Below are 10,452 nucleotides of genomic sequence, written 5' to 3' on the forward strand. Positions count from 1 at the left end.
GGCCGAGCATCCATCTCTCACAATTCACAGTTGCACGCTGACCACCATGCATGAGTCAAACGAGATTCGCTGCCAGCAGCGCCGCTACCGCACCAACGCCTGCTCGGCTGGGGCGGGCTCGTCAGGGCGACGCGTCGCCGGCGGCGCCCCCCTCTGCCGCCTCCGCCTCCAGCTGCTCCGCCACAAAGGCTGGCCCCAGCGACTGCACCGTCACCTCGCCCCCCGTGGCCTCTGCAATCTCGTGCACGCTCTGCACCTGCTTGATCTTGCGCCCCGCCTTCTTGCTGACGAACGGGCGCATGAAGGCCAGCACGGTGCGCAGGAAGGCTGCAGGCAGGCGGGCAGGCAGGCAGGCAGGCAGGGGTCCGGGGATGCGCTCAGCCCAAGCGCAGACCATCTCCTTCCACGCTTGCACCACACGCAGCCGCGGCGCGCTGCCACCCAGGCCCGAGCCCAAGCCCATGCACACACTGGTGGCCGGCCGCCTCCACCCCTCGCCCAGGCAGGCAGGCAGGCAGGCGGCGAGCGCTGCGGCACGCACCCGAGGGCCGCACCAGCACGATGTACTGCACGTGCTTGCGGAAGGGGCGGGGCAGGGTGCGGTACGCTCCCATGATCCACATGCTGGGCAGCCTGGCCGCGCCGCGCGACGTGAACACCAGCACATAGTCGCCCTGCGTGGCGGGTGGGGGCCGGGGTGGGTGTGAGGTGGCGGGGCGCGAGGCATGCATGCGGGGAGTGGAACAGGCAGGACGGCACGGTGGCAGGCAGGACGAGGGGCGGCACGCACACGCGCACACCGCCACACACACGCCGCCGCCAGCACTGCCACCGCCGCCGCCGCCGCCGCCACGCGCGCCGGCAGCCCACCTGGTTGACCAGCGGCTCCAGGTGCGCCTTGACGTAGATCAGCGCGCTGCTCTTCATGTTGGCGGGCACCGCGTCTGCAGGGGGGAGCAGGGGAGCGGGGGGCGGGGTGAGGGAGCAGCCAGACGGGTGGGTAGGCTGGGCGTGGGCATTAGGCAGACGGCTGGGGAGGCTGGGCGCGGGCATGGGTAGGTGCGGGGCGAGGGGCGAGGGTGGGGGAGCGGGGCGTGACAGGGAGGCAGCGCCTGGGTGGCAAGCAAAGGCAGCAGCGCAGCACCGCGCGACGGCGACGGCCCCTCCCTCCCTCTTCACACCTGCGTTGAGCACCACCACCGGCCGCCCCAGGGCATCCACGCCATCCATGTACAGCAGGCCTGCAGCGGCGGCAGGGCCCCAGGTGCGCCAGCTCAGTGATCAGAGATAGTGCGCCGCCCCGCCAGCCAGGCGGGTGGCGCCTGGGCAGCGCCCAGCTTCCTGCCGCCGCAGGCACGCCGCGTGGCGCGCGAGCAGGGCGCAGGCTGCTGTGCACCAGGCTCCGGGCCTCCCCCCCCCTCTCACCCTTGAACGTCTGGTACCAAGACTGAGGGAAGAGCAGGCCCGGCTGGGGCGGCGCCTCGCTGGCAGCCGCCGCCGCCGCGCTGCTGCCCGAGGCGTTGATAGCGGCCAGCGCCGCCGCCGCGTCAGCCGTGCCCTTGTCGCCGCCACCGCCGGCGATGGACAGGGGCTGCATGCCGGCAGGCGCCGTGGGGGCGGCCGCTGCCCCCGCCTGCTGCTGCTGCTGCTGCTGCTGCTGCTGCTGCTGCTGCTGGTCGAGGGGGGGCGGCTGCGCCGCGTCCCGCTGGGCGCCGGTGGCTGAGTCAGCAGCATAGACCGTGATGTCGTCCTCGCTGGCGGATGCGGTCAGCTGCTGCATGAAGCGGGAGTGGTAGGTGGAGGGGCTGCGCGGCACAGCCGCGGACGTCTCCGCGCCAGCAGCAGCGGCAGAAGCAGCAGCAGCGGAGGCAGCGGCCGCGGCCGCCGTGCCGTTGGCGGCAGGCAAGCTGGCGCTGCCCTGATGAGCCTGTGGCGCGCCCGGCGCTGGCGCGGGGGGTGCATCGGCCGCCGCCCCGGTAGAGGCACCTGCTGCCGCCTCCGCCTCTGCCGCCACCGCTGCCGCCTTGGCGCCTGCAGGCAGCTCGGGGTCTGCTGGAGAGTGGAGCACAGCTGCCGCCGCCTCCTCGTCGCCGCCCGCTGCACCCTGCGCCTGTGCCTCTGCGGCAGGCAGCACAGCAGCCGCCTCCTGCTTCCCACCCTGCTCGGCTGGCACTGGCTGCGCTGGCTCTGCAGCCACCTCGGCCATGGCCGGTTCTGGCGCCGCCTCCGAGGCGTCTGCCGCGCTGCCCGCGCCGCCGCCGCCGCCAGCGGCCTGCCAGTTGTCTTCTGAGGGCGCGATGGAGGAGTGCGCGGCTCCCGACACGCTCACGCTGTCGCTGCCATCCATGGCCAGGCCGTCGGGCAGGCCGGCGCTGCCGCCCGCGACGCCGGCCACGCTGCTGCCGCCGCCGCCGCCGCCGGCGTCGTGCGTGGCGCTGCGGATGGCGGCGGCCGCCTGCCGCGGGCTCAGCTCCCCCGCCACGGCCTGGTCTGCCAGCTGGTCCACCACCTCTGCCAGGCTGCCGCCCGCAGAGAGACCTGTGAAGGCGCTGTCCACGTTGCTACCCTCTGCGTGCAGCTGCACGCCCGGCAGGTGCGCCTGCACCTGAGGCAGCGGCAGCGGCGCCGGCGGCACCCGGATCAGCAGCAGGCTGGTGCGTGGGTGCAGGCATTCTCAGCAGGCAGATCATAAAAAAAACAGGGCAGGCAGATGCAGCTACATCGGTCGCTGCCGGCACCACCCGTCGCCCGCCGCCACCCGCCCCACCTGCGTCAGGGTTGCCATCTCCGGCTCGCCCGCGCTGCCATCGTGCTCGTCGTCATCGATGCGTTCCTCTCCCTCTGCACACACGGGAGAGTCGCAGGAGGGCGGCAGTGAGACTGATCTGGGCGGAGGACCAAAAACTTGTGCACCACCGCCCACCTTCGGTGGCATCCAGCGCCCCTGGCTCCTCGTAGATGCTCTTGTCGTCGCGTGTGGCGGCGCTGGACGCGATGCTGCGGGTGTCGTGAGGCTGCTGCCCCACACGCCGCCCCACGCCGCCCCAGTGCAGGTGGTCGTGCCCGCTGGTCAGTTCATAGGCCTGGGGATCGTGGAACTGCTCAGGCTGCCGGCTGGAGCCCGCAGGGTCCTCTGATGCCCCCACCGAGCTGATCCGCGGCGAGGCAACGCTGGGGATGTCCGTGGGGGCGTCCTCCGCCTGCTCCTGGTTCTCCTTGTTGTTGTCCATCGGGCTGGCTGGCAATGCAGGGCCGGGCAGCGCCGCCTGGCTAGGTGATGAGGGTGCGCCGCCGCCTGCCTGGCGTCCCGCCCGCAGCATGCTGGCACCATGCACATCGTCCGTTTCCGAGGCACACAACATCTGCACAGCCAAAGCTGCCGCTGCCCCTGCACCTGCCATGCCTGGCAGCCATAGCAGATGCCGAAACCTGCGGGGGCGTCGTTACAATTCTGCTCCTACGATAGGTCAGCTAAGCAGAGCTGCGTCCCGGCTGCATCTACTTCTTCTTGGCCTTGCCCTTCTTGCCGCCCGCTGCAGCCTTGGCCTGCGCGGCCTCCTTGGCCGCCTGCAGCTTCAGCACCTGCAACCAAGAGGCAGGCAGGCGGAGCAGGTGCGACGCCACATGAGTGCCAGGGACTCGGCAGCTCAAATGCGATGTCGGTTCCAGCTTCATGCTGCTGCGACGGCTCAGCTGTTGTCGCCGCTGCAAGCTGCATGCATACACGTCTGGCTGACCCATCATGCTTTGGCACATGAATTTCCAGGCCGCCTTGCAAGTGCGGTTGCTAACAATGCTGCTGATTGTTGCTGGTTGCCAAGCAGGCAGCTGCTTCCTGCCAGTCATCTGGCTGCTGGCTCATGAAAGCTGCGTGATGGCAGCATCGCTTTGCACAGCGGCTGCGCATGCCAGCAAAGACTGCACTGCCGGCCCGCCGCGTCAGGCTCTCCAAAGCGGCCATGTGCGCGCAGCCAGAGCTGCGCTGATTCCCGTCTGCGCTGCAACACTATTTGCAGACTGCCTCAGCTGCAGCTGTCTGGAGAGGCTGCGGCACACCAGTGAGTGCATCCCGAGACAGCTGCAGTGCTGCTGAGTTCAGCCATGCTTGGCCGCGGGGGCGTCCCTGCCAGCTCCACCGACAGCATGTCGAGATGCCAATCCTACCGCAACTGCAACCGCTGATGCGACTGCTACGGCCGCTGCATCTTGATCGAGCTGCTGCAGCCCCCAACTGGACATGGAGTGCCGCAGCGCGGGGCTGCATCCCAGCTGCGACTGCCAAATGCTTGCTGCAAACGCTCCGTGCTGCCCCAGCTGCTGCACACTGCGGCGAGGGCTGCATCCCTGCCCTGCACTCCCACACCCTGCTGGTTCCACCTCCCTCCCATGCCCCTCACCTTCTTCACAATCTTCTGCTCCTCCACCAGGAAGGCGCGCACGATGCGGTCCTTGACCACGCCCGCCGCCAGGTGGCCGCCATAGGCGCGGTGCACCGTCTTCTTGCTCTTGTTCGTGCGGTGCAGGCTGCCGGGCCGCACAGCGGGCAGCTGCAGGTGGCGGGGGCGAGCGCAGCGCGGCAAAAGGTCAGCAAAGCCAGGCCGCGGAGCGGGCGGCCGGCGACGCTGGCGGGAACGCGCCGCGTGCCCCGAGCGCCTGCGCCCCGTCCCCCCGTGCCGTCCACTGCTGCCTGGGTCGCCTGTGCATGGTTTGACAGCGCAGTGTGCTCACCCCGTGCAGCCGCTGGCCGGAGATGGGGCAGGTGGGGTGCGTGGTCTTCTTCTTGACGGTCTGCAGCGTCAGCTTGCCACCTGCAGGGACGAAAGGGAAGCGGTGGTGCCGATAGGAGCCAGGATGAGGGCAGGATGGGGCTGGCATGCCCGCCTGCATGACGGGCCCTCTGAACGGCCTGGCCCTCCCCTGCATCCCTGCCGCGCCCCATGCCCCACCACACGCACCAGGAGTGCGCAGCACCCGCTGCTTGTTGCTCTTGGTGGCATACGAGTGCCGGCGGCGGTAGGTGAGGCGCTGCACCATTTTGGCTGGGCTGTCCTCCTCCTCGCCTCGATGAAAGAGGCAGGAGAGGGCGGGGAGCCCAGTTTTGGCGCTGCTGGAAAGTCCCCGGTTCTTCAGGCGCGTAGGCGGCATCACGGCCTCCCTGCGCCCATCCATTGCGCCCCAGCACTGATGCAGCCCTTTCTGTGGCGTGTGTGCAGAGCCGCGCCCATTTCAGCCCACTGTTTGCGGGCTGCCACCTCCCGTTGGGGTTGGTGGCAGGGCTGGGTACTTGAGCGGCGGGGATGAATTGCGGTCGCCACTGCAACGGTTGCCAGCCAGGGCCTGCCGATCCCGCAGCAGCATAGGCGGCAGCGGCCACCGGCACCGCGGTTTTGGTTGCGCAATGAACTGGCTGTCCGATAAGCCGGCTTGCTGGGCAAGCATACTTTCCTAGTAAAGCGCCAATGGGTAGCCCACCCTGCCCTGGAGCAAGTTTGTGACAAACGTGGATGCTCCCATCTTTCCGGCACGGTTGGCTCGCCCCACCCGCCCAGCAGACCAATACTTGAGGATTCCCTATAATTCTTTGACAAGTTGGTGTGCATGGGGATCGTGGTAGGATGTAGGTAGTGCTTACGAAGCACAGCCCAGGGTCGGCCTCCCTCCAGCGCTCCACCGGCCGCGGTCTGGGGCCGCTCCAGGCGCGTTTGGGGCGCCGTATGCCCCTCTGACCGGCCGGCTTGCTGTTCAATCGCTGTGATCAGGTTTCCGGCGGGAGGGAGTCGGTGGTGCGACTCTCACATAAACTTGCCTCCCGCCGAGAAGAAGGCGCGCCTCCTCAGTCTCGAGCGTCTCCTCGCTCCCTTCGCTTTCGCACAACACCTGCTGAACCGTGAACACGCTGCTTGGACATCCAGAGGCCTGCTCACGCGAGCCCCTCTCAAAATCAACCACAGGCGCGCAGTTGGGGGCCGCCCGGGCCCCTCCCCTGGCCGTAGTGCTTCCTGCTGCTGCCGGGCAGCGCGGCAGGGCCTCCAGGCGCGTCGCTGGGCTTGTTAACGGGAGACAACCTACCCGTGCCCCGCGCACCCCCTGCCCCTGCAGGCCCCGATCCCTGCACGCCACATGGCCGGCCTTCTACTCGGGGGTTGCGTGGCCCTGCGCCAGGGCGGGCTCACAGGCCTGCCCTCATCGCTGAAAGGCGCCGTGGCGCACGAGCACCTGGAGCGCACAGCCTCCTGCTTTGTGGTGGCGGCCGCTTGCGACGGCCTGGCCACCGTAGCGGAGCTGGCCCCCTGCAGCAGCGCCACAGGCGGCGGTGCCCTGGGCACCGTGCTAGCTGTAAGCAACCCGCCGCGTACATACAACCACACGCGGCGCATCACCGTGCCCACCTACTGCCTGGCTGGCACTCAGACGCGGCGGCGCGGGCGGCGCGGCAGCGGAGGCGACGATGAGGAGCTGTTTGGGGGAGGAGGCGACGATGGCTGGGGCGGCGACGGCGGCTTTTGGGACGGGGGTGACAGTGGCGACGAGGACGGCGGCGACGGCAGCCTGGCGGCGCGCCTGCAAGACCTGCTGCTGCTCTGGAGCTTCTTCTGCGCGCTGGCCTTCTGCCAGACTCTCTACCATGTCAGCCCCAAGCCGAAGGCGGGCCTGGTGGGCCCCGCTTTTGCCGCCCTCAGCTACAGCGGCATCAAGCGCCACTTGCTGCAGCACCAAGGCCGCAGCCAGTAAGCGCAGGCGTGACGGGCAGCCCAGCCAGCGCTGCTGCCGCTGCATGGTCACATGCCCGCCCGCGGTCTTCACTCTGCCCCTCCTTTCCCGGCGCTTTAAGCACGTCTGTTCGTCGTTGTTCCCCACCCTTGCACACGCACAACCCTTCAGGTCTGTTCTCTCTCCTCGTTGACTTTGTTGATGCCGCCGATCCCTAAGACCCTGTATGTACCCCTCCCGGCTCCCGTTTTGTGCCCACCGTAGCTTGCATTCTTTCCCAAAAGGCCTTGCCACACAACACAGGCTCCGCTTGACCCGAGAAAACAAACGAACCTGTTTTACTGTACCCTCAATTTTGCCACACCCCGTGCTGCCTCCCCTTGCCATGCGTTTGTGCCCCATCGCCGCGGCCCGCGCCGCCCCGTGTACCATCACAAACCCGGCCCCGAACTGTTGTTCTTGTTGGCATCCGCTGTACACCACCCCATCATGAGGCAGCCTCTCCGTGCTTTGTCCCTCTCCTCTTTGCACTGCAACTCGTGCTTGCTCCTGTACGCCTCCCCATTTTGCTCCCGCCGTTGCTGCGGTCGATTCGGGCGGCCACTGTTCCGCCCGCCCCTTGTGCACACTCCCATCATTGCAACTCCAGAGCAGGACTCAGGCACGTTTCACACAGAATGTCAGCCAAGTGATTCAGGACGGGGAATGCAGCTCGGTGGTTATGTCTGCAGCACTGGATGAGCCTGCGCTGAGCAAGAGGCGGTACACGCTGCAGGGCGGGGCACCGCTGCCATGGGTCTTTGTTGAGCCCCCAGCTGCGCTCGACACCGTCGCTTCTGACTTCACATCTCAGCTCCAGCCTTGCTCCCGTGTTGGCAGCCGCGCCTGCGCCCTTCCGGCGACCGGCACCAATCAGGCGCAGTGCGACGCCTTTGCACCCACTATGTGCAACGGACTGCGTGGCTGAGTGTCCCATGCTGACGGCGGGGGATCTCGTGGCGGCAGGCTGCAGCGCACGACCGCCGGGCAGCGGCCCGCAGGCGGCGGGCGTGCTGGGCGGCGGAGCAGCGCCGTCGCAGGGCTGCCCGCCGCATGAGGCAATACGAGAGGTGCCCCTCACGCGCCTGACAGTGGGCATGTGGACAAGCCGGCGCCACCGAGCCTGCCAGCTGCTGCTGCTGGAGCAGGAGAGCCTGCTGGTGGTGCTGGTGCGTCGCGCCGCCGCCGCCACCGCCCCTGCATGCCCCGAGCTGCCAGCCGCCGGGCCTGCACCTCCGCGCGGTCCAGCCCTCTGGTGCTTGCTGCAGGTCGACCGCCGAGCCGCGGTGGTGCGCAGCCCGTCCCGCTTCCTGGAGGGCCTGACTGCGGCCAGCCCCTTTGCCAGCGCCGCCTACAGCCAGGCGGGGTGCGTGCACGCCTTTGAGGTGCCCTTTGCCAGCATCAGGGGCCTGGACTACAACAACCCGCTGTGCCTGGAGGCGCGCCTGGTGCTGGAGACCAGCGGCCTGCGCAAGCGGGAGTTCCCCACGGTGAGCGGCGGCGACACCACAGGGGCACACGCACACACACACAGGAGGGGGCTGGAGGGGCCATGGTTGCTGGCGCTGGCGGCGCCCCTCCACCCCCGCTGCCAGCCCCCGCTCCTGGTGCTGCACTTGTCCGACGCTGTGCGTGCTGTGCGCTATGCATGCTGTGCAGATGGAGGCTGCCCGGGCGTACTTCCTGCAGCCTGCCGCCCGCGCCCAGCGCTCCCCCGGCGCCACCGCCCCGGCCAGCACTGCGGGCGGCGCCAAGCCGCCAGCAGGCCAGCTGCATGCGGCGCTGCAGTCTCAGGCGCCCGCTGTCAGCGGCGCGGCGACCGCCGGCACCGCCGATGGCGTGCAGTGCCGCTGTCAGCAGGAGGCCGGTGAGGGCAGCCGCAATGGCAGGAGCAGCGCCAGGGGCAGCCTGGCGCTGAGACTGGACGGTGCGGATGCTGCCGGCGGCGTTCGTGCTGCCAGCACACAGCCGCCTCCTGCGCCCCGCCAGCAAGCAGGCTGCGGCAGCGACTTGGTACCACTAGACGCGGTGGCAGCAGCAGCCGTGGCAGCAGCCGTGGCAGCACCAGCCAGGCCGGGGCCGCCTCTGCCGCCTCCTGCGCTGGTGGTTGCGCCGCCCGCCGACACGCTGCCGCTTCGGGACAGCCTGGACGACAACGACGACGACTTTGAGAGCGAGTTTGGGAGCCTGTGGTACTGGGGCAGCCCCGCACGCAGCTCGCCGCCCACCCCGCCCCGTGCCGCCGCCCAGGCAGAGCGCGGCGTGGCGGCTGCAGCCTGCAGCAGCGGCGGGGCGGGCGGCGCCAGCCCGGAGGAGCCGGCTGTGCTGGTGGGCAGCGCGCCCAGCTCCAGCGCCTTTGCAGGTGAGGGGCGCGCGGCTCGGGGCGGCATGCCGCGTTGGCAGCAAGCAGAGCTGCACAAAGACTCCCGCCCTCCCCACCCAAACCAGCACATGCCCGCCCCACAGCCGCGCACATGGCTTGCCTGCCTGCCTGCCTGCCTGCCTGCCTGCCTGCCTGCCTGCTCACCTGCCCGCCCGCCCGCCTGCCTGCCCGCAGGCTTCATGTCGCCGTCGCTGTCCTCGCCGCCGCAGCTGGCCGACCGCGCGCGGGCAGAGGCGGGCAGCAAGCCGCCGCGGCCGCCGCCCGCGCCCAGCCTGCAGCGCGCCGCGTCCGACGGCCTCCTGCTGGGCTCCCTGGGCGGAGGCATCCTCCTGCAGCACCAGCAGCACCAGCAGCGCCAGGCGGCGGTGCGGCAGGGGGAGGTGGAGGCGGAGGGGTGGCCGTCGGCTCACCACTTCACCACCGTCAGCCGCGCCTACTCGTACCGCACAGTGTGCCTGCACTGGACCGACCCGCGCCTGCCGGGCATGCTGCGCCCCATCATCCAGGCGCGCCCGCGGGGAGGGTTGCGTCCCCGGCCCGCCACAGTGCCGGCCTGCCCCGGTCCTCGCCCTGGCGCCCATGCCTCCTGCCCGCTGCCCCCCACCCAGCCGCTGCAGGGCAACGAGCAGCTGCTGAAGCTGTACGAGAGCGGCCTGCCGGCCTGGGCCGTCTACGCCCCGCAGGTGCGCTGGTGTGTGTGTGTGTGTGTGTGTGTGTGTGTGTGCGCGATGCCTGCGCGGCGGCGGCAGCGGCCACCCCGCCCCTCGAGCCCGCATCCCCACATCTGCCTGCCGCGGCGCCGCCCACCCTCCCTCCTCCGCACTGCAGTACGGCCTCTTCTACCGCCCCTGGCTGCGCAGCGCCACCTGGGTGCTCTTCTACGCCTTCTCGGGTGCGCGGCGCTGGCCTGGCTGCGGCGCCAGCCGCGCCGGCCCCGCCTCAGCCCCACGCCGCGCCGAGCTGCCGGCGCCTGCGGGTGTCCCCTGTTCTCCCCCCTCTCCTTCCCTGACCTCCCCCTCGCCCCCCTGCAGTCTTCTCCTTTGTGATGGGCTTCTACGATTTGTACAAGTGTGTGCCGGGGCTGCAGGTGAGAGCGCCGTGCCGCGCCCCCATGCTGCGCCCGCTGCGCCGAAACGCAGCACTGGCAGCTCTTGCCGCCACCCAGGGAGGGGCACCCGCTGGGCAGCCGCCGACCCGCTGCCTCCTCCCGCTGCCTGCACACCCCGTCGCAGGTTGTGATGCAGCGGCTGATGTCCAGCGTGTGGCTGCCGCCCGCCGCGGTGCTGGAGTGGCTGGAGCAGCACACGCAGATCAGGTGG

General features: G+C 70.0%; 3 protein-coding genes across 3 annotated transcripts in view; 1 reads left to right on the forward strand and 2 right to left on the reverse strand.

The window, feature by feature from the left end:
* Positions 1 to 121: 121 nt before the first annotated feature.
* On the reverse strand, positions 122 to 3,230 carry CHLNCDRAFT_142350 (hypothetical protein; the record flags this gene model as incomplete). Its single annotated transcript, XM_005850362.1, has 7 exons — positions 122 to 327; positions 542 to 674; positions 871 to 944; positions 1,182 to 1,241; positions 1,426 to 2,605; positions 2,768 to 2,841; positions 2,924 to 3,230. The coding sequence occupies 7 exons, from the start codon at positions 3,228 to 3,230 to the stop codon at positions 122 to 124; spliced, it is 2,034 nt and encodes a 677-aa protein (XP_005850424.1).
* A 960-nt stretch (positions 3,231 to 4,190) lies between these two features.
* Positions 4,191 to 5,034, reverse strand: CHLNCDRAFT_20596 (hypothetical protein; the record flags this gene model as incomplete). Its single annotated transcript, XM_005850363.1, has 3 exons — positions 4,191 to 4,547; positions 4,729 to 4,808; positions 4,956 to 5,034. 3 exons carry the CDS (start codon positions 5,032 to 5,034, stop codon positions 4,191 to 4,193), a joined length of 516 nt encoding a protein of 171 aa, XP_005850425.1.
* A 1,086-nt stretch (positions 5,035 to 6,120) lies between these two features.
* CHLNCDRAFT_50770 (hypothetical protein) overlaps positions 6,121 to 10,452 on the forward strand; it is a gene marked incomplete at both ends in the record, with an annotated part of 6,834 nt that continues 2,502 nt past the window's right edge. The window contains 9 exons of the mRNA XM_005850110.1: positions 6,121 to 6,728; positions 7,634 to 7,919; positions 8,019 to 8,240; positions 8,410 to 9,112; positions 9,308 to 9,582; positions 9,751 to 9,816; positions 9,962 to 10,025; positions 10,165 to 10,220; positions 10,366 to 10,448. Coding sequence (XP_005850172.1) covers positions 6,121 to 6,728; positions 7,634 to 7,919; positions 8,019 to 8,240; positions 8,410 to 9,112; positions 9,308 to 9,582; positions 9,751 to 9,816; positions 9,962 to 10,025; positions 10,165 to 10,220; positions 10,366 to 10,448 — 2,363 coding nt within the window. The remainder of the gene's footprint in view (positions 6,729 to 7,633; positions 7,920 to 8,018; positions 8,241 to 8,409; positions 9,113 to 9,307; positions 9,583 to 9,750; positions 9,817 to 9,961; positions 10,026 to 10,164; positions 10,221 to 10,365; positions 10,449 to 10,452) is intronic.

The sequence above is a fragment of the Chlorella variabilis genome (assembly GCF_000147415.1).
Source record: "Chlorella variabilis unplaced genomic scaffold CHLNCscaffold_4, whole genome shotgun sequence".
Classification (NCBI taxonomy): domain Eukaryota; kingdom Viridiplantae; phylum Chlorophyta; class Trebouxiophyceae; order Chlorellales; family Chlorellaceae; genus Chlorella; species Chlorella variabilis.